The 23,665-nt window shown below is 45.9% G+C and overlaps 1 protein-coding gene across 1 annotated transcript in view; it reads right to left on the bottom strand.

Moving 5' to 3' along the window:
- The window catches only part of Dnajc3 (DnaJ heat shock protein family (Hsp40) member C3), a 40,091-nt gene extending 26,872 nt beyond the window's left edge, over window positions 1-13,219 (bottom strand). Inside the window, exons 1-2 of the mRNA XM_055609651.1 lie at window positions 13,025-13,219; window positions 707-817 (exon numbers count right to left, since the gene is read on the bottom strand). Coding sequence (XP_055465626.1) covers window positions 707-817; window positions 13,025-13,106 — 193 coding nt within the window. The 5' untranslated portion in view covers window positions 13,107-13,219. The remainder of the gene's footprint in view (window positions 1-706; window positions 818-13,024) is intronic.
- Between the last annotated feature and the right edge of the window lie 10,446 nt (window positions 13,220-23,665).

Raw genomic sequence — 23,665 nt, 5'->3', positions numbered from 1 at the left:
GAGCAAAGGTCATTTAGTGGAGACCTAAAGCTATGTAGTGAAAGAGTTATCTAGACCCTAAATCATGGGTGATGGATTGTGAGGACATCTGTTTGTTAGTTTTAGAGCATCCGTGAGATATCTTAAGAAAACCTCCTATGGTATCTTGCAGGTACAATAGTTAACCCATGAAAGCGCTCTTCTTATCTCCTGCAGCAGTTAATTGACCTTCCCCCTTTCCTGCCTTCTCCCTATGTAAGTCGGGTCAAAATTTCTAATAAAGGAGGCCTTGGTCAGACAGACAGGCTTGGCTTCATTCCTGTGTCTCTTGTTCCTCGCCTCCCCCACCCCTTCCATTCTCCTACTTTAGGGCCCCGTTGAAGTCCTGCGGGTCGGGCATGAGTGCAGGTGCTTGAGGCCAAACGCAGCCGATTTTCTCAGCGGGAGTTACAGGGGTCTTAAGCCCACAGACATGGGTGCGGGGAGTTATACTCGGGTCCTGCGAAGGAGCAATCCATGCTCTAACCACTGAGCCTTCTCAGTTACCTCTTCTGTTAAATACATACACATTCATGTGTTGTGCTTATTAATCTAGTTTACCTGGAATCCTGAAAATATATTTAATGGTTTATTTAACATATAATAATGCTTGAAGTGTTATACAAAGTAGAAGTTCTGTCTAGATCTCAGAAGACAGCAACTGAGTGGTTGGCATTATGATACCAACCTACGGCAGCATGAAACTGAGATAACGCGTCAGCCAGCTGTCCAGCTGCAAGTAACTTCTTTCCCAGTTCAAGATGTTTCTCCACATCTGCATTTACTCCACATTCGGCGCCTAAAAAGTAAAATAGAACAGTAAGCTAACTTTCCATGAACCGAGACGTGACCCTAATAAATGAAAAGATAACACTTCTCTAGCTCAGCCGTCTCCTGAAATAAAGTCACCGAATCTGAAAATGACAGAAAGTAAAACACACTGTTTCATTTGATAGCATATAAAAAGCCCCTAAAATATACCCATATTCAGTTTAACCACCCCAAAGACTAAAAGCAGTCTGAAGAGTAAGAGAGCACAGCCTGCAGGACTGGTGACGCTGTTCTCAACAGTTAGGGAGCACTGCTTTGTTAAGGCTAGGCAGCGGGCTCAGCTCACAAGGTGCTTGTGGCGCAAGCCTGAGCACCAGAGCATGGATCACCAGCAACCACGAAAATGCCAGGAGGGCATGGCAGAAAAGGGATCCTCGGGGCAAGCTGGCTAGCTAGCACACCAGCTTGAAGGCTCTGGACTCAGTGAGACCCAGGCTCTGGAAATAAAAACCGAGGCGTGGCTAAGGAGGCCACCTGACATTTGCCTCCGGTTACCATTAACTACATGCACATGAACACACATATACATATATGCACATAGACACATAAGCAGAGTACACACAGACACAGACTACATATGTACGCGCACCCGCACACATGCTCATGCACACACATGAACACAGACACACACCACATTAAAAAATAGAAAGAACTGCCTTGCTGGACCCAAACCTCACCTTAATGAATCTGCTGTGCTCTTCAGGTCCTTACTGAGTACCTTAGGCACACCAGGCACTGTGCTAGCTATCTGCAGAGGACGCCCGCCTCCCAGGACAGACATGACAGAGGGAGACAGGCATGATAAACAGTAAATGACATCGACTATCAGGGTCCGATTTCTGTGCAGTCAATCACGTGAGAGTGTCAACAGTGAGAGGCCACTTTTAGAGGGAAACAAATGGTCCCAGGGCAGCCTTCCTTGAAAAGCTGACATCTGAGCAAAACTTAGTAAGAAAGCTGTCAGACATGGGAAGGGGGCTTTCCAAGAAGAACCAGCAGGGCAAAGGCCTTAGGTCCATGGTGTCTGGAAATGGCAAAGAGACCTACAGCAGAGCCACAGAATAAAGCAGTACGAAACCAAAGAACAGAACGCCTTGCATGCCTGCTCTGGAAAAATGGAGCCCCTCGGACATCTCAAGTAGAACAGTCTGAAGAAGTGGGCCAGTCATCTACACACGTGTCCCTACTCTGCAGCCTCCTTCAGCAGTTGCCCTGCCAGCACACACTAGAGAAGTCAGGCATTTCTCTTTCCCAGTGAGGACAGTGCTGTTTGGTTAGGAAAGGGAGGTAGAGGAGACTGCAGGCAGGGTAGCTCCTGGCTCTGCTTCCTGGTGCGTCCATCCCCGCTGTACCCGCTTCTGCTGCAAGTGAGTACGTGGTGCCCTGCCCTGCCCTGCCCAGCCCCTCAGCAGTCCGCAGGCAGCCTCAGCCAGGAGCCACTTCCCAACAAGGACACACATCCCGACTCCACGGCTCACAGCACTGTCCACACGTGCATGCAGACCAGTTGACCTGCAACATGTGCCTGACATGGCTGCTCCCTCCTCCCATCACTCCAGACCAGTCTCACTGTCTACCCCTGAGCGAACCTGAGCTGCAACAACAGCTCAACGAATGAAATCGAATGAAATCTGAGCCCTGGTCCTGAGGAGAGGCCTCTCTTCCGGGGTAGCCTCGGGAGCTACCTCAGTCCTAGACCATACTTCAGGATTCTTCGCACAGCTTTACTTACTGACACACTACTTTGTAAAAAGACTGTAGTCAACTCACCCTTTAAATTTTTTGATGTATGTGTATGTATCTGTGTGCGTGTGTATGCATTTGTACCACGTGTGGGGAACCAGGGCAACATCAATCTTCCTCATTTTCTCTTCGCCTGAGTGTTTAAGACAGGGTCTCTCACTGAACCTGAAGCTTGGCTGGCTGGCCTGCAAACCCCAGAGAACTATCCGCCTCAGCACCCCGGTGCAGAATCAAGTGCACGCCACCCTGACAACCTCACTTTTTTCCACCTAGGTGCTAGGCATTAAACTCAAGACATCAAACATGTTACCAACTGAGCCATCTCCTCAGCAACCCCCTCCTTTCAAAACTGCTGTGTGTGGAGTTTCCTGAAAGAGCACAAACTGTTAAACTGGTACTGGAAATGTTCCAGGCCAGACACACAAAAAGACATCCTGAGATTTTGCTCAGACGTTGACCCTGAGTGGAGGGCCGAGTTACTTGCAGCGAGAAATGAAACTCAAGTAATCAATGCAAGCACTACAATTGGTTACACTACCATTTCTGGCTGACTGTAACAATACACTGAGACACACCTTAGAAGGCCGAGTCCCTCCTACACTTGACCACAATGGCAGAAATGATGAAAACAAGGACTGTGATAAGAGGTGGATTCTTTCCAATACACTAAAGCATTTAGAAAAGAATGTCAAGCCCTGGACTAATTCTCAGCTAAAGTCAATCTGGGAGTTTCCATAACAACGCTAAAATAATCCCCCCACCCCCACCTCAGTAGTCACAAAGCTGGTCTAGCTAAAATCAGCCATGAAATTGTAAGGATTGCAACATTCAAATTACAGGTGAGTCCAATGTCCCATCAAGTCTCACCAAGCTTCTCCTGTGAACAATGGGGCACAGATTAACGAATAACTGGATCCTAGTCTCTGTAGTGGGAACATGTGTGTGGATCCAGTTCAAATTGAGTCTTGAACCCCAGGTCCTTCTCAAGAACTTACTTGAAGCAGCTCCCCCTTCCTTGTCTAAGAAAGCTCTTCCCACTGTTTAAAAAAGCGTCTTTCGTCTTCTCTCCTGGTTATCTACAGCATACAATCAATCCCATACAGCTTATCTGTGTAAAAAGAGTTGGAACATCCATCTTTGTTCTCCCTACTTGACCTTCACAAACTCCCAAAGTAGGGTGAATCTTCTGATAGAATGGCAACATAGCTGCTTATATAGGGTCAAAAATGTTTCTTATAGCACTATTAAGTGTTGGGTATACTCATTAACAACTTGACTAGAAATCTAATTTGATTTTAATTTGAACATGATGCAGATGGCTACAGCATATGAAACCACAAATATCAAAAACTAAAGAAGGCATTATGTAGTGAGCAAAACCCAGGGTGGAGGGGCAGAGGCGGCATATGACAGTCGTATGTACACAGTTGCCTAGCGTAAGGGATTTCAGAATTTTACATTCTGGCAGGCCCAGGAAACCTTAGCTTAGTGGGCTTTTGAGAAACAACATTCAAGCACACTCTCTGAATCGTGCCATAGACAGACTCCAAGTACTGTGAGTGCTCCAAACTCTGACAAAACAGAAAGGACCACAGGCAGGCAATCGCCTTTCCAAATTCAGTACTCCATACTTCTGAAATGCAAACAAGTCCGCAAAGCCAATTCTTACACAGTCTAACACTAAAAAGAAAACAAAGCAAAATTCGTAGCACATTTATTTTTGAAATTGTTTAAAATCAATATAATTAATAATCTTGCAGATTCAAAAGGTTGCAACACCCATTTAAACTCAGCTCTAGCAGCAAGGACACACGGAGAACAAGAAATAAACAAGATAATTTTGTAAGTGCCAATCTGATGCTAGGTGACAAAATGCCTGAGGAAAGGAGTAATTAATATAGATAATCAAATAAGGCCTCCCTGAGTCAATAATGTCTGAGTTAAAACGAAAGCAACACGGGGTGGAGAGTAATGCTAAATGACACATGCCAAAACCATATCCAGACAACAAAACCAGTGCAATAAGACTGGTGGGGCCAAACTCAACTTCAGGGAAACTATATAAGGTTACAGACAGTAAGAAAGTAGGGGAAGGACAGAGGACACGTACAGGATACCTCAAACTGCAAGCTACAGAACGAAATTCAGATTGTTATGTGACAGAGGTAGCCCAGGATTGGCTTCAGCAAGAAGCTGATGGTCTCATTTGTATTTTCAAGACTACAGTGTGGAAGACGAACTGGAGTCGGATACGAATAGAACTACGGGCATGTGAACTAAGGACAGTATGTTGGATACATTATGTATATTATTTCATCTCTACTTTCTAAAGATAATACATCTTGCTTTACTGACCACTTTTTCCAGAAAAGTATGTTAATATGCTATTTATTTTAAAATTAGCAAAGTAAACTAAGGATTATGTTTTATTTAAAATAATTACTAGCTATAAATATTTGCTGAGATGGCTTACTTGAATAAAAGGTACTTGCCACCAACTGTCATGTTTGAACCCAGGAAAAAGAAAACCGACTCCCACAAGTTGTACCACGGCACATGCACAACCACACTCAAACACACACCAATAAAAATAACAAGTAATTGTTTAAAAGTCATGAAACACTGTTGAAGTATAGTTTGTAATGTAATTAGCCTATTATCTTATCTATTGTACAATATATATATATCATTGTGCTTATACTGTAATTACCAGCAGGGTACCAGTTTGTCTTTGCTGTATAGTCCTGGGGATCACACTTGGACCTCACACATACTAGGCATTGTACCACCAAGCCATCCCCTAGCCTAGTCTTTACGTCTAGATTTTGATCTTCAAAAGGTAATTTCTAATATAAATTATACTTATAAGCATTTGTACTTCCCACATCAAAGTCAAAAGTTACACATCATTAACACGAGAGAATGCTGTGTACAGAAGCTGTGGTGGATGCTGGAAAATGAACAGGCATCCAATAAGACCAAAAGCACTGGGACTGAGCTAGAGAACAATGCGGCCTTCAGTTCCAAACTGCAACACTGACACGGGCAGTGAGGACAATTTAGGGCCATGAAGATCAGTATCCTGGTGTCATCAGTTACAGGAGCCTAGGCATGAAGATTTCAAACAATTCCTGTTACACCTTCTCAGAGATACAACCAAATCAATATTCTCAATTCCTCAAGTAAGGAAGTAGAAGTTAAAAGTATAAGATAAACCACTAGGAAAATGAAACCAGGCAGAGTGGTGCATACTTACAACCCCAGCCCTTGGATGGTTGAACCAGGGCGATTGCCATGAGTTTAAGGCCAGCGTGGACTATATCAAGAGCCTGTCTCTGAAAACAAGGGGAAATGGCTTCCTGATCTATCCATAGTAATGACCAAGAGGGAAACAAGTAACACAAGAATTAAAAACCTAGCCAGGAATGGTGGTGCACACCTGTAATCCCAGCATTCAGGGAGGCAGAAGCAGGCAGATTTCTGTGCATTTGAGGCCAGCCTGGTCTACAAGGCCAATGCTACACAGAAAAACCAAGTGAGTAAGTGAGTCAGGGAGGGAGGGAGGGAAGAAAATTAAAACCTACAGCGTACTAGGTACCTCTGTGTATTTAGTTCATTTAATTTTCCCAACTCCGAGATGTAAACATCTTTCATATTTTTACTACTAAAAAAACTGAGGCTCAAAAAAAGTGTCAGTTCTGCCCAAAGATTCACAATGACAATCCATTTCCAAACTCCACCTTTACTTTCCACACAATTTATGATCTGCTTCTCATGTAGCAGTATTTCAACATTGCAGTTGATTCTTAGGTCCAGTGGGAGCCAAGAATCCATTTGTAATGTTCTCTGAACGTCTATGTCACGTTATACCACACATTCTCCCTAAATATCAAGATATTCTTCAAGTTAAATTTCTCTTGCTTTCTGGATTGAAAGCAGCATTTAGTTTATGGCCCATACCACCCTGAACAGGTCTAGTCTTATGTGAAAGAGACATTTTGCATTTCTCCATCCCTTCAGAATTAAGCTTTGGTCATTGTAATTTTATCCAATCAAATGTCTATTTGGTTATGTAATTTAATATGCTCTCTCCATAAAAATTCCCATGACCCATCCTCTGAGAGGATGTGTGTACTCGATCACATTTCTGTAACAGAGCATGCCACAGTCTAAAAGTTGGGAAGTGGAGATCTCTTTTACTCAGCAGAGGTTTGTTCCCAACTCCTATCTTACCTTCTCCCTAATCCTGAACGCATGCTGCATCCAAAACAATCTTTTTCAAACACCTCCTTTCCAAAACTCCTGCAATATTTGCATATTGCTGGATAATCACTCCAAATTCTTCCAAGTTTAAAGCAAATGGCACACTTCAGAACGGTGTTCCCTGATGTTGATCCAGGCTCATCATAACCATCCATACCTCCTCCACTATCTACTTTTTACTCTTACAGCAAAAGGAATTGGTTGTGCTTCCCTGGATGAACCATGTAACCAGCCTCACGCTTCTACATCCACTGTGTCATATGACAGCCTTTCCCAGCTGCCCACCTAGAAAAATCTTACTCTCATCAAGATTCTGTCCTTCTAGGGATGTAGCTTGGGGGGAACAGTGAGAGGTTCTCAATACCACAGGGTAAAAAGAAACAAGCAAACAGACAGAACAGACCTGCCCACAGATGCTGCTCCTTCCTGTGGGCACCTCTGCTACCTACTGGAGAGAGCGGGGAGCCCTCTAACTGCTGCCCTACTGTGCATCCCCACTCTCAAAGTGCACACTTGCTTGTGGGAGCACTATCCCAACATGCTGCTTTTCACAGAGGATCCCGCCCTTAGCCCAGCACCCCAGAAAAGCAAGTCTGAGGGCGAAACTATCATGGTTTTCCCCTTACTTCACATAGTTCGGTATATTGCCTATGCTGAGCACTCAATATTTATTACATGAATTTCATTATTTGCCTTCCTCCTTGAATATATTATTAGTCTTCAAAAGAACAAAGTCAGAACACATACAATTATCAAGTCATACTGCTCATAAATGATTCATAAGGGCACTAGTGTCTAAGAAGAGGGGAACTTGTACATTGCTGGCTGTCGGGCAACATCTAAACGCTGTTTTGAGCCACAATTTTTACTGCACGGCTACACACTGTGTGACTGTTATTTTCTAAGAGATAAGGCTTGAACCAAATATCATGCAATTTCCAAATCAGCACTAAACAGCTTTCTCCTAGACACCTATCAATCATGGGTCAACAATGAAAACAGGAAGAGTAGGAAAAAAGATAGATCAATCATGTCATTCACTGAAGATTATGGCATAAGAAAAACCAAATCCAACATTTAGAGGTGAAGAAGCTAATACACACCTCAGGAGGGAAGACTGGAGTGAAACAAAATGGTGAAAGCAAGTAAGAGTCCACTACATAAACATTTAAACAATACGTAAGACAAATAATAGAACTAAAGCTACCCATCACTCCTTAAAACTATGTAGCTAGAGCTAGAGAAATGGCTCAGGGGAGAAGCGCACTGGCTCTTGATCACTTGTTGCTCTGGCAGAAGACCGAGGTTTGGTTCCCAGCACCCACATTGTGATTTACAACCATCACTAACGCCAGCTCCAGGGCCTCCAACTCCTCTTCTGACCTCTTTGGGTACAGGACATGCACACGGGGCAAAGACATATATGTAGGCAAAACATCCATACACATAAAATAAAATCTTTTATTTAATTTTTATTTTATGTGCATTATTGTGAAGGTGTCAGATCTCTTGGAATTGGTGTTACAGATAGTTGCAAGCTGCCATGTGGCTGCTGGGAATTGAACCTGGGTAGTTTGGAAGAGCAGCCAGTGCTCTTAACTGCTGAGCCATCTCTCCAGCCTCTGAAAATAAAATCTTTTAAATAATTTTTTTTTTAATTTTATTACCACGAGACTGTACTACAATACAACTCAGTAGCTTCCCAGACAAAGGATTAACATCAGAAAACAGCTGAAGGTACAAAAGGTATGCTGGAGTGCTGATGGGAGTGATCCATTAGAGGGGAAGGAAGTGATGACAAAGGAGACAAACAACTTGCTCTGAATATCCCCAAAATTCATTTGTGAACACTTAGTCCATTGTCCTGGTGTTACAGAATTTGCGAAGTAACTAGTCATCAGTCTGTGCCTTCAGAGATGTATTAGTGCCTTATGAAAGAGCTGCGGGAGCAAACTGCTCCTTTTGCCACGTGAAGCTAGAGCACTCAGCCCTTCTTCAGTGTGAGGGACAAGAAAACCCTTTCACGTGCCTACAATCGCAACAGCACAGATGCTAAGACAGGACAGTTTGAAGCCTGCCTGGGAAACAAAGCAAGTTCATAACCAGACTGAACAACTTTTATTTTTAAAGACCAACACCAGGTTATCCAAGTGACCTAGCACTTCTCAAAATCAAAACTATTCATCAAGCAAAACTACTCAGAGTGGGTAGAAATATGGGCAGAGATGCAGCAGACAAGCTAGAAAGACTAGAAAGAGGCCCTGCGGTGCGCTCAGTCTCAACAAAGACACCATGTAAAGAGTGAGGTTACAGGAGGCCTTCGGGCTGGCTCTGCGGGTAAAGCACTTTGCTACCACGCCTGCTGGACCTAACTCCATCCCTGGAGCCCATATCACATGTCAGAGGAAAAGAACAAGCTCCTGAGAGTTTCCTCTGGCCTCCACATCTGTGCTAGCACAGGCCCAACTCCCCCCTTAACACCTCCCCTCATTCTGTTGCTGTTTGTTGTTGCTGTTAGGAAAAAGGAGGAGGCAGTCACCAATCTATGTGGTGGCCCCTGACTTTAATCCCAGCACTTCCAGGGCCATGAGTTCGAGGCAGCCTGGTCTACAGAGTAAATTCCAGGACAGCCAAGGCTAATGTCTCAAATCAGATCTCAAAAAACAAAAAAAAGAGAGGAAGTTAAGGGAGTAAGAGAAGAAGAATTTAAACTGCATCTATAAGAGAAAGGGTTTTAAATAACTGATTTTTCAAGTAGAGCCTACGGAAGAATCATAAGAACTAGCAGAACAGTGCAGGTGAGCGTGAGCCCAAGAGACTGTGTTACAAGAGTTGTTCTCCTCCACCTGTGTTTCTCTCTTAGGTACAACAAACAAGATGGCCAAGCCTGAATTTAACGGACTTGGGGATCTGCCAGGTAGGGAAAGCCAAAGAATACAGAGCAGAAAAATGTAAGAATGTTTATTTGGATTAACGCAGCAGCGGTGATGGCCTATTAAGCTTGAAGAAAATAATTTAAAAAAATGGATAGTTCTTATGTTCTTACGCACGTCTTATGTTCTCTGTTCTGGTCTCTTAGGGAGCTCATTAATTTTACACCTCACCACATATATCCCTTACCACAGCACCATAGAGCATGACCTTTGCTGACACAGAAATCTTTTTTATATTCCAAAACTCCAACCAACAAACTTACCGTCATATTTATCTATTTTTAAAAGAGCCATTCTCTAAAGATACGGAAAGCAAAATAAATTTAAGGTTGAATGAAACTAAATGATTGAGAAATGACTGAGTTCTGAAAGGTGATGACCTCCAAGAGCTATCTCTACCTAAGCACAGTTAAATCCTCCTAATCAAAAGGTGGCAGGTGCAGTGGGCAAGCCCTTAACCCCACACTCAGAAGGCAGAGCTGAGCTTCCAGCCCATCCTGCTCTACATACCCAATTCCAGAGTTCATCCAGACCAGCCTGGGCTAAAGAGTGCAACTCTGTCTCCAAACAACCCCCCCCCCACACACACACACAATCAACCAACCAATCTGTTAAAAGATTGTGATAATAAGAACTAAACTTAACCAGTTAACTTCACATGGGAAAATGAAACCTTGACACTACTGCTAACTTTATAATCTACTTTGCTAAATAATTCAAAATGATTTTAGGAAGCTATCTGAACATCTGTTTATATAAACTACCTAAAAATCATTCATTAAAAATTTTCTCTTCATATTTAACTAATACCAAAAAAAAATACTAAACACAGTAAAATATACTTTTAACTTGCCAGTTTAAATAAAATGTATCACACTTTTGTTTGCACTGATTTTCAAGTCTTTTCACATGATGGCCCAAACATATGGTATAATGAGCTTAAGTCGGTGGAATTTAAAAATTGGGTTCCTAGCCAAGCATGGTGTTTAATCCCAGCACTCGGGAAAGCGGAGGCAGGTGGATCTCTGAGTCAGAGGCCAGCCTGGTCTACAGAGCGAGTTTCTGGATAGCCAGGGCTCCACAGTGAGACCCTGGGGGTGGGCCGGTTGTGGACAGTTAGATCTGGGTTCATAAACCTCAGCTGAGGGAGGCACGCAGGCCACTACACTTAAGGTTTGGAGCGAGAAGACACAGGAGAGTTATGTGAGAGCAGGGATGTGATATATGTCAAGAAAAAAAGAGAGACCTATGACAACACAAAATGTTTTTCATTCTGTACTCATACTCAGGTCACTAAATAAGCCAGTAGAGGGAGAATGAAGTGATCGTATTTGCAATTTGAGAATGCTAACGTGAATACTAAAGTTCTCTTTTTACTTGTTTGCATTTTATCTGTGGCTCTATGTGTGAGAGAGAGCATGTGCTCTCTGGGAGCTGGGAGCTGAAGGCATGTCCTCTCTGAAAGCAGCCAGCCACTCAACTTCTGAGCCATCTCTCCAGTCCCTAAAACTGTCTTTCTACTCAAAAAATCTATTTCTCATGTCTAGATTTCTTATAAAGGCCTTTGAGAAGGGTTAATGTTGAGAGTAAGTCTTCCAGTTCATGTTTTCCTTCTCTGGATTACAACAGGAAAGCCTAGTTTAAATCAGAAAGAAAGTTAGGCCTTCTTCATTGCATTCCCTATAGTGTGGAACTGGGCTCCACATTCCCGGCGCTTGGGGAACTAGAAGAGGACTCCCAGGGTTGGAATACCAGCTAACTGTGAGTAGCCTGACCTGGTACTGGAAATGCAAGACCGGCAAGCACACCAACCATCTCTCCAGCCCCAAGATAACTTTTCATTAAGCTCTGGAACACCAGTCCCCTCCCATGTGTAAATCAGACACTATCTCGTGTCTCTGTGGAATAAGAAATGGCTCACAGAAAGGCTCTTTTCTTCTCCGTCACCTGCTATTTTACACAGTCAATGCTCTGGAAAAGAGCAACACTGGCTTTCCCCTGAGGGGTGCCATTAGTGCTTTTCAGACAGAAAAACTTCAAGTTTTCTCACAGAAACAGAGAAAGAAGAGGAGTGCTAAAAGTCTCAGGAATCCTACAAAAAACAGAAATTCGAATGTGCCTGATCTACAAGCTACTGGAAAAGGTAAAGCAAACAAAAAATAAGCACTTCTATTTCTGAAAAATGAACATACCAACTAAACAACTTATAACCCAAAATAAGTACTCAATGGTCACTAGGCATGATTAGTCCAGATGGGAAGAATTAGAAAATGCGAGAGAATTAGAATGTATAACCCATATTAAAGTAATCTAGGCCTTCAAATGCCAACCCCCACTTTGAGGCTGGCTTCAACGCCAGGTTATTATCACAGCACGAATTCTGATCTGAGGCTCAAAGAACCTTTGGCCATCCGGAAGCCAGAACAAACAAAAGTTCTACCTTTAATGGAGATGTAAGAACCTAAGAGCACGACTTTTAAAAAAGCAAGAAACCCACATACACTTTGGTGGGATTTCACCATAAACTATTCCCAATTTCAGTTCCTCAATCCCCCCAATGGAATATCCAATTGTTTACTCTTTTCCTTGACAACTATCCCCCCACTTACGGAAATGAGCACATCAGTGCCCACGACAGATGTCACTTCAGCACAGTAACCAAGTTGGTAAGCATTATTCAATGGCATCTGGGGCGTCAATGTTTTAACTCCTCCCGGCTCTGACACCCAAGATGGGACAGGCCTCTATTTTTGCTATTCTGTTAAGAGTAACCAACATTCCAGTCTGGAGGCCAGGGTGAAGTGTAAGCGCTCCCGATCTTTCTGCGGAGACCTTTTTTCCGATGACTAGAGAAAGTAGCCCGAGAGGAAAGAAAAGTTGAATGACGCCATGCTGGGAACGGTAAAACCACAGACCCAGAGCCCAGAACTCAGGGGCTGGGACTCGGAGCCCAGCAGGGCTTCTCCGGCACCAGCCTAAATCCGGACCGACTTGTGGACCCGCCCTCAGCGGCCCCGGCTTCCCCGGCCGCCCGCACCCCGCTCCGGCCGCCGGGACCCGTCCCGTGCGGGCCGCCGTTACCGCCTCCTCCGGCACCAGCGAGCCCGTGTCCCCCGGCGCCGTGCCTCCCCGCCGCCCACAGCCGGACCCGGCTCGGGCCCAGCCTCGCGCCCCGGAGCGCCGTTCCCGGCTGGGACCCGGCCCGAAGCCCGGCCCGGGCGCAGGGCGGGACTCACCTTCGTACTGCAGGTCCACCAGGACCAGCAGGAACGGGAACACCGCGCCCAGCCGGCTGCCCACCGAGCCGGGGGCCACCATGTCCGAGGGCGCCGAGGCCGAGCAGCAGGAAGGTGCGCGGCCCAGCAGCCCGCGCGGCGCACAGCCCGCAGCCAAGCGCCCTCCGTCCGCTCAGTCCGTCACTCTGGCCTCGGCGGCGGCGGGCGCCCGGCGGCGGAAAACAGCTGTGGGCGGGGCCGGGGGACGCCACGCCCCCAGCGCGGCCGCCCAATCGCCTCCCTCCTGGCCGCGGAGCGGCGCGGCTCGCCTGGGTCGTGGTTGGCGCTGATTGGCTGTGGAGGCGGACGCCCCGCCCCGGCGCTGATAGGGTAACGTGGAAGCTCAAGACGAGGCTGCGTCCGCAGGTCGTGGAGCTGTCAGCGGGCTCCAAACCGCCGCCGAGGCCCGGGAGGAAGCGGCTGGGGAGGCCGGGCCGCGGCGCCGAGTCCGCATGCGCGGGCTCCGGACCCTGGCGGGCCGTCCTCGCGGGCTGGGCCGGCACCAGCGCGCCTGGGCGCGAGCCCGGCTCTTCCCGGTACTGTTTGTTGGGAGCCTAAGGCGCGGCCGCCGTCCGGGCTGGGAAGGCCAGACCCGGTCTCCAAGTCTCCAGGGATGTTGGAGACGTCTGAAATTGACTTCTTGAATGAAATGGGCGAAGTAAAGAAACCCACGTAGCTGCCCCGTGGGTGAAAGGTGTATTCCAAACTGCCAAGGCCGCTCTCGGGAAAGCAGAGAGGCGCGTGCGCTGGACTGGCTGGTGGGGGCAGGGTTTGGGGGAGGGGTGTGGGGGAGGGGAGGGATTGGCAGGGGGCCGGGTGTCTCCTGGGTTGTATGGAAACGGGTACGTGGGAGGAAGGGAGGCTGTGAGCTGGCTTAGGGGCTTGTGAGGAGGGACCTTGACATGCCAATAGATTAGACACCACAGCCCTAAGTTAATGGCAGAGCCACGTGTCCCTTTTCCCAGGGACAGGGGAATGACTCCTTACCAAGTAGGAATCTCTTCAGGCCCCTGAGGGAATGCTGGCTTTTTGCCTGGTGCCCGACCTTGGAAAAGGAACTAATTGGGGGACCTCTGGTTGGTTAGGGATGTAGGAGCCATTCTCCCAAGTCTCAGGGCTGATGGGGCAGCATTCTTAAAGTCCTTTCCTAGTCTCTCCAAAGAAATGGTAAGAATCTTTGCTGGTGTTTGGGGCGAGGGCTGGTGATACGATGGCTAGTGATACGATGGCTAGCTGCGGAAGAATTTCAAGTTTCAGGGCTAGTACGTACCTGACCTAGTTCAGTTACACATTGCTGTGTTCATGAAATGCCTCCAGTGCCTTTAGCTCACCCTACACAGAGCCACAGCCGTTTTCTTGCTCGGTCTTCAGTTTTTGCTCTCTGCTTGGCAGTTTGGAATAAACTTTTCCCTTTTTTTACCCACGTAGTGGCTGTTTCATTCAAAGATATAAGAACTTGAACAAGATTGACTTCAAATTGTTGTTAGGCTTTGATCACAAATGTTGTTTTGAACACTTTCTACACATGTAATGCTTCACACATAGTTAAATAATGTGGCTTTGCAGTTCAGTACTTTTGATACCTTAGTGTTACTTCGTGCTTTAGAATAACTCACAAGGTGAATTTTGAATGAGAAAAGAAGGAAGGAAATGATTGCTCCTACACATGGTGGAGGAGAAAGTTTAATGTAGAAAAAAGGGAGAGCACAGAGGTGGAGGCAGAGATGTCTGGGAGAGTGGGCATGACCCTGAGCCATGTGAGGAGACTCCAGAGAGGGGAGCCAGGTGCAGCAGCCAAGAGGGCAAAGCTTAAAAAAAAAAGGAGGGCAGGGTAACCAACCCTGGATTATATAGAGAAGAGCCTCTGGGGAAAGGAAGGGCAGCCCAGCCCCTGGGCTGGAGGGTTCTGGGTAGAGAGATGGCTATGGACAGCCATAGCTCCTACTAGGTAAGGGAGTGGGATGCTGGGAGAACCTAGTGGGTAGGTTGAATTTGATATGTTAAATAGTTCAGTCGTTTGTCCCAAATTTGAGAGCTAACAAATTTGTGATTTCCTAAAGATGTAAACAACGAAGAAAAGTAAAAAAAAAAAAAAAGTTTCTATTCCAAAGAACTAGAATGTAAAGGAAATGGTTGATGGAAGAGATGAGCCCTGTGTAAGCCTTGGGGAAGGCAGTGGTGAACAGCACATGTTTAGAGTCAAGGAAACAGAGCTACTATGTAAATTATCCACATTTGTAAATTGAGTATGATCCCGAAACTTGCAGTCTGAGGTTTTATGAAGCAGGTAAACTGAAGTTCCTGTAAACTGTAGAGTCCTACAGATTGTGTTCTTTCTTCTAACAGGAGCAAAATAATGAAGAAGCTTTAGGATTTTGTGGACATTTCTTTGAGATACACACAGACATACATACCTCACAAGGTAAAGTGAAAAGGTGGGAGGTGATTCCGTGTCCTCAAGACAACACACAAGTGAGGCCCCTTTGGTCAAAGGATCCAACAAAGTGTTGAAGTATTTTGAAAGAGAAAACAAAGTGTGTCCTACCCCTAGATACTGCTGTGATTCTGGCCTTAAGGAAAAGAACTGCAAAAATCCTAAGTCTCGAGAGAGGTTATTTTTAAAACATACTCGTGTTACAGGCTAAGAATAGCAAGGGTCTTTAATGCTGAGTGACTCTAAACATTTCTTAAGCAACCACCTAACAATCCTGAAGCATCAGAGCTACAATACACAAAGTATCCTTTGACAAAAATGATGTTTAAAAAAAAATGTCTGTTGTGGCTGTGACCTGACAAGGAAGGGTTGGTTAGTTCACAGTTGTGCAGAGTATCAGTGTTTGGTAACAGCAAAAGCTTGGCACCTGCACCACTGGGACCCTATGAAGTACTGTCTGCAATGAGCTTGTTGAGTTAGGTCCAGGAGCAAGGCTGGGCCGTACCTTTGGAGGCCCAGCCCCAAAAGCCTTCATTAGCCAGGTAGGCCCTATGCACCTGAGGCACTCCAACACGAAATGGCACTACTAGCACAGTGGGTGACATTTCATTTTCAAACCATAATGTTAGCATGACTTTAGAAGTACGTACAGTCCCCTTAGGAGCCAGACAGAGGAAACAGAAAGTACAAAGGCTTTAGAATGGAGAAAGTCTTAGTATGTTTCAGTCAGTGGGTTTCAGTATAATAAACTTGAGCTACAGTGATCTAACATGACGGTGAGGTACAAAAAATGTGCCACTACCTAGGATGATGTCACATCCTGTTAAGCCCATAGTAAGTTCAAAGTACTGGAAATGGATGATGCAATCAATACATGAAACCTACTGAACACTACAACTCAGCAAGGCGGTATGCTGAGGAGGATGAGATGTTGATGAGGCCAAATGAAAGTTGCCCAGTGTCACAGAATATCATATGCCTAAGTAACACTGAAGCAGAAAGTCAAAACTTGGGATGTGCTATTTTCCACCACCATAAAAAAAAAAAAAAGTTCAACCAAACCGTCTTAAATCAGGGACTATCTTGTCAGTGACCTTTCAGGCTGTTAGAGTAGTTTTAATCTTGTTATATGGAAAACAAGCCACCAAAGAGTTTTAAGCAAAGAACTTACTTTATTGTACTGTTATCAACAAACAAATTGTAGAGGTTAAACAATGTATTGGGGAGGTCATGGCACTAAGCTGAACAGAAGATGGATGTAACATCAGAGAGTGACAGAAGCAAGCTAAACTGCAGAATGTACCTGGAACAAGATGGTAACAAATAGTTTAGATGGGATCAGAGCATTGAAGGAAATCAGGGATGATGCCTGCAGTAGTTCAGACAGCTGCATATTATCATTTACTAACATCTGGTTTCAGTAAGGGAAGACAAAATTAGAGTTAACTTACAGCCACCTTATATTTTAAATGCTTCGTAAACATCAAGTAGAAATGTAAAGTAAGCGTGTGGTTGGATTCTATATTTGGAATTGAGAAAGAGAGTGGAGAAGAGGGGTTTTAAAATGAGGGTCCATGTAAGTGCGCGACACCACCTAAAGACAAAGTATGAAGGGAACCAGACAGAAATGGGGGCGGCACCCAGGACATCAGGGCAGCTGGCAATGGCAAGACTGATCCAGATGGAGAAGGAAAACCAAGGAGAGTATGGCCCCACAAATATGAGTACAATGTAGAGCGGAGGAGGGGAGGAGGGAAAAGGGAGACCAGGGATTGGTGACCGACAAGGAGCCTCTCACCAAGGGCTGCAAACAATAACAGGGAGAATGGAAGGGCACAGAGCAGAAGTGTCAGGGTGAATGGGCAAGCAGGCCGCTTGGAAGAATTACACTTAACATTGGCACAATGGTGGCAAGTTGACATTTCCCACAGTAAAACTGTTGCTTAGAGAGGACCGCTTCAAGTGCCAAACAGCCATGAGGTTATCCTGAGAGAGGTGGGAGTTAAAGGAACAAATCTCTGCGGTAGACTTCATAGTACATTTGACACTGGCTATGATCTATCTAATAGGAGTTCCTAGGGGCAGAGAACAAATATAACTTTTTTAGGAGTTGATCCTCGGAGGGGCTCATGGCGAGGGAAGCTAATGACTGCGAGGGAGGAGAGGCCATGTTCCTCAGTGGGGCAGCCACGGGTAAATTACCACTGCTCACACCCCCACAGAGGCTTAGGCACAAACAGGCTGAAAGCAGTAAGGAGACATGGGAAGCAGAAAGGGTTCATTAGGAGTGGAAGAGGGATAAGAGAGGATAACTGGGTGGGTGTGATCAAAGGGCTGTGTGTCTAATTGTGAAAATACTTTAAGTGGATCCTTGAGAAGTCGAAGATGCATATCTTTGTGGAAGGTGAAACTCTAGAGCTATATTCAGGAAGATACATATATATATTCAATGACCTTGGGATATTTATATAATCCTAACCAGAGCAATGATTCAACCTCTGTATTGACCACTTTTTTCAGTCTAAGTCAACATTTATCACATGTTTAAAAGGGAAAGAGGGTAAAGGGAAGCAAAAATTACATGCCAGTAGCCACAAGAGGTCACTGGAGGCCAATTCTGCCTTTTGATTAAGCCAAACTTTTTTTAATTTTAATTGTTGAAAATTTTGCCACCGGGCAGTAGTGGAGCATACCTTTCAATCCAGCAGGGTCTTCTGTGGATTGAAGCCAGCCTGGTCTACAGAGTCTCAGGATAGCCAGAGCTACACAGAGAAACCCTGTATCTTGCTCATGTCCGCTGACTCCCTCCAATACCCCCTGTGCCTGGGTTCCCACAACAATTTCATCATAACTTCCTGCCTTTTTTTTTTTCATAACTCACATAGTCCAATTAACACTGCCCATATGTGGGTGGACATTGTGTGATCGCTGGGCCACCCCAAAGAAAACTAGCTCTCACCTCCCCAGTCATCACTGCCAAGCCCCTCACAGCTGCTGTAAGTTCATGTGTGTGAGAGCCAGGCCACATCCAAAGCATTTCATAGCCTCCTGGCTTCCAGCTCTTACAGTCATTCTGCTCCTTCTTCCACAGTGTTCCCTGCTCCGCGTGCGTGCATGCGTGTTATAGATGTCCTTGGTACAGCATTCACAGTCCCTTATTGCCAGCATCTTTGACCAAACACCACCACCTGAAATAAGCTTCTCTGACCAAGGTGAAAAAAAACAACACATCTATAAGTAATGTTTTTGTTATATATTATAAATATTTATAAGTCAGTTTCATGGAGTGACCATTTAGTAAAACACACCAATAGGTTCTCTCCTGAGGCCTGTGACTTCCCTAGGCCTGTGTTAGAAGGACCAGGCATGGATTCCTTCCTGGGAAAATGGCCTTAAATCCAGTTAAGAGAATAATCAGTTGCTCCATGCTCTAATTTCATTTCTATTGCTGTGATAAAACATTCTGACCCAAAGCCGGGCACAGTGGCACACACCTGTGATCCCCACACTTGGGGAGGCAGAGGTAGGAGGATCTGTGAGTTCAGGGCCAACCTGGTCTATGAAACAAGTCCAGGACAGCCAAGGCCACACAGAAAAACCCTGTCTCAAAAAAAAAAAAAAAAAAAAAAAAAAAAAAAAAAAAAAAAAAAAAAATCTGACCTAAAGCAACTTGGGAAAGAAAGGGGTCACTCTGGCTTACAGGGATTAAGCCATCATCAGGGAGACCAAGGCAGAAACTCAGCAAGAGCTTGAAGCAGAACCCACAGAGGAATGTTGCTTACTGCTTTTCTCAGCCATCTTTCTTTTTTGTGTGTATGTTTTGCTGTCTTCAAGACAGGGTTTGTCTGTGTAAGAAAGACGTGGCTGGCCTTAACCTCCCAGAGATCTGCCTCCCAAGTGCTGCTGGGGTTAAAGGCTGCCCCACCCGGTTGAGGCACCTTCACAAGCAGCCTAAGTCTGCCTCCCTAGGGACGGCACTGCACACGCCATGAGGGCCAACCTCGCCAGTCAGCAATTAGGAAATACCTCACAGGCACAGTGGCACACAGCAGATCTCTATGACCTAGAGGCCAGCCTGCTTATGTTGAATCCAGGATAGCCAGAGCTACATAGCAAGATCCTGTCTTGACAAGAAAAGAAAAATACACCACAGACATGGCCTCAGGCCAATCTGATCCAGGGATGCTTCTGCTGAGGGTCCCTCTCCCCAGCTGAATCTAGCCGTGACACTCCAATAAACAGTCTTGCCCAAGTTTCAGCCAGTGGGCACATCTGTCCTGACAGATCAGTGGTAGAACTTTCTGGGTCCAGATCTGGGTTAGACCATGGAGGTCTTTTCTCCCCCAGCAGCCAGGACACCACCTTCCAGCACCGTGACAGGTAGCCATGGGGAGACCGGTTCCTGGGCAGTTCCAGACTGATCTGTCACGTCCCGAAAGGAATGTATGTGGTGTCTGCAGCCATAATGTCTTACCACCTAGTTAAGGGAGCCAGCCAGGAGCAAAGGCAGCAGCTGCATTGTTTTACAGGACTCTTAGGCCGCCTTGACCAGTGACTGGGAGGGAGGTAAGCCAGGCTTTGTACTGAGGTTTTCCTTTAACAACCTGTCTTCTGAGAATAGCACTGTCCTTAGAGTTAGAAGGGAAAGGGATGAAGGTCTCTTTAGACTTAGTTCTGGCTGGTTAGGATTGTCGGCTTCTTTGGGACAATGTTGGTCGTCAGGATATCTAACAGTGCAGCAACAGCAAACGGCAAACAGCAGCAGGAAGAACCAGCAGGCTCCTTCCTCCTCCGTCCATCTCCTCACAGCCCTCACCTTCTCTGTCTGGACTCTTGTATTTACACCCTCTCCAAGTCCTCAGAATTAAACTGTGTCCAGCTGGCAAAGACCACAGCCCTCTCTGAGCCGCAGGAGGCAACTATAAGCTGTGGGAAAACTAAGGCCCAATATCCTACACTTGGGATTAAAACAAAAACATACCATCGTAACATAACTGAGGTTTTAAAGAATCTAAAACTTCCACTACAAATACTCTACCTGTCCAAGCTAGATTTGTATTCTGGTTGTCATAGCAACACTTGGGCTTAGGGGTTGAGAGGAGAATTACTAGTTCCCAATTGCAAAGTCGGCAGACTTTCCTCTGCCGCCAAAGGGCTGAGGATAACGTCCACACGCCTGTGGCCACTTCAGATCCTTTCAGCTTGTTTTGGTTTGCTGGCAGACTCCATCAGCTCTGTGTACCAGCTGTGGCACATACTTGCCCACACACGCACTAACACACACACAAGCACATCACATACACATACACACAAACATGCACACACATGCATGCGCACATATGCAAATATGCACATATGTACACAAGCATACAAACATGCATGCACACACAGAGAGTGTACACACACCCATGCACACACAAAGATACAAACTAAATGATTCTTAAATGAAAGTTTGAAACACTGTCCCCCATAAGTTAAGCCCCACTTGACAGGAGTAGGGAAGTCCGGATGTGCCACAGCGTTGTCTTCCCTGACGTCACTACTTTAGAAGGTTACAGTCACTAGATAACCACCAGCGTCCTTCTAATTCGTGAGAGACTTTCCTGAAAACCCACATGAGCAAAGCAGCCAAAGGTGTCGGTTGTTTAACCTTTCCGGGGTTCAGTTATACTCAACACCCTCCTGGCAGCTACTACAGAAACCAGGCCCTAGTGCCCAACACTAGTGTCTAGCACTGTCAAACACAGACAGTTGTCTGCTGGCATGGGAGTGGTGAGCAGCATGCATTGCACTGGAGCATAATCTCCAGAGGGGGAAAACAGTTGTGTCACCCCCCCTTTCCTCCCTGTGATTTCTTCCGAGAACACAGGAAATGGCTCAGTTGGTGCAGTGCATGCCTAGTGTTCACAAGGCCTTGGTTCACCCAGCACCACATAACCTGGATGGTGGCACTTGCCAGTGAGTTTGAGGTCAGCCTGGAGTGCAGCCTGGACTCCCTTTCAAAACCAAGCAACCCCACACCTTGAAGGGACTCTAGCCAGCTGCAGCATGATAAACCTGGCTCTGGCAGGCCCCATCCTTCTTCCTGTCCCCTCCACCTTGCTGAAAGCTGTTGGATCACCTTCCTAAAGCTGGCCCTCAAGGTCTAGTCCTTTATTTGGCCACTTCTTCCTGAGGCTGACTACCAAGGTCCAGCTATCAAAGGCCCCTCTGGCTCACCTAATTAACATGCTCAGTTAAAATTAAACACCTCATCCTAATACGGGGGTGGGGTCCCCTTTACCTTTGTAAACTGCCACTTGCCTATGGGCCACACTGTCTGCTCTCTATCCAGTCAGCCCTTCGACGCCACTGGGACAAATGTCCCTGACCCTCTCCCTTGTTCATTCCCCCTTCCCCTTAGTCAGCTATCTTCTCTCTTTGTCTCTTATTTCCTGTCCTTTGTCCATCTGGGGCAAATCTCTTTTGTTCTGGGAACTTGGTCTTGGGGGTCCAGACGCAGCACTGAATCTCTTATACATCTTAACCCAGGATGAGTGGCAGCACTGCGACAGTCAATCTGTATGTAATCTTTTATTTAAATCAGAGTTTTTCTTTGAGACACAGTCCCACTATGCTGCCCTGGCTGTCCTGGAACTCACTATGTAGACTAGGCAGTCCTCTAACTCACAGAGATCCTCTTGTGCCCTCAGTATCCTGAGTGCTGGGATTAAAGGTGTGAACCACCATGCCTAGCTAGAGTAGGTTTCTCATAAATAACATTATGGATATTTCTTTTATATATGTTATCCCTTTGAAGTGCTCTTTTAATAAATTTATTTAGGCATTTCATTTAAAAATGATCATTGATATTTGTCCTGGTGTTGTGTGACAAAACCTTCCCTGACAAGATACCTGTCTGCTCACACAGAGCAGAATCCCCTAACAGGACCAAAGAGTAGATGCCACAGAATCCAACTTTGTGAACCAATGAGTTTTAGCGGGGTTACGTGTAGGAGCAAGGCCCACCCCAGCACGGGTGGAAGCTCACAAAAGCTGGGGACCTGGAGCCCACTGCACAGCTTGCCCGGAACTAACTCAGGTTGGAGAGTGTCCTTCCAAGCGACTCTGCTCTAAACTTCTTCCAGGAAGCGCTGCTGGTTCCTGCTTCCCCCAGGCAGCTGGTCTGGTCTCTGTCTAGTTTGCAGCTCAGCTTCCCTTAGTCTGGGAGGTAGCTCAGCTTTCATTGCTTACTGTGATGGGGAGGAGCCTAGTGGATCTGGTCAGGTTCAGGAACTTCCTGGAGCAGTTTTGGGTGGTTTACCTTCCTGCTTACAGAGCTTCCCTGCCACCTGGAGTGTTTCATTCTCAGACGAAACTAATACGTCCACGTGTAGTTACGTTCACGTTACGTTCTTGTTGCTGAGATAATTGCTGTGGCCCAAAGCAACATGGCTTACACGTCCAAACACAATCCAACAGGAAGAGATGCCAAGAGGCCGAAAAGAAGCAGAGACCTCAGAGATCTGAGGATCTGAAGGGCAATCCTTTCAACTGAGCTGCCACATTCCCAAGTGACTGTGGTTAACCAGCATGTTATTTTGTGCTAGTATCTTCCACATTTGTAATGCTTTTAATTCCTCAAGTTGGACTAAAATTGTTTATTGTATATGAATTAACTGAAAGTCCAAGTGTAAGACCGATTTCAGGCATAATTTGATCTTCAATCCAGTGTGTTAAAAACGTAGTTCCTGCTGTCACTCAACTCTGTAATCTTGTCAGTTTCGTAACACATGCTCATCACAAATGAATACCATCCCCTTAGATATGGTGTTCTTATGGGGCACTGTGCTTCTCCGCTCTAGAGCACAACCATGTTTAGCCTCTTGAAGCTCTCTTTCATCTGCAGATATCTGCAGCTAAACTGTATCTCTCCTAAGAAGAAAATTCACACCGGCCCTTCAGGGGAATCAGCGAGCTGAGAGAGAGGGAAACTATCGGTAGAAGGGAATCTGGATTCTTGTTGAAAAGTCTTCCCGGGGCTAGCACGGGGAGCCAGCAACAGAGCTCAGCGTAGCATCACGTGTCTGCAGCAGCTGCGGATTGGAGGAGCGCATTTTAGTGCTGCGGTCTAGGCGCGGGTGGTCCCGCCCAGCTGCCAGAGGAGCCGGGTAGCGGGGAGAAGAGGC

The sequence above is a fragment of the Psammomys obesus genome, unplaced genomic scaffold (genome assembly GCF_907164565.1).
Source record: "Psammomys obesus unplaced genomic scaffold, mPsaObe1.curated_primary_1811, whole genome shotgun sequence".
Taxonomy (NCBI): Eukaryota; Metazoa; Chordata; class Mammalia; order Rodentia; family Muridae; genus Psammomys; species Psammomys obesus.
This window is presented reverse-complemented; position numbering and strand designations above follow the sequence as displayed.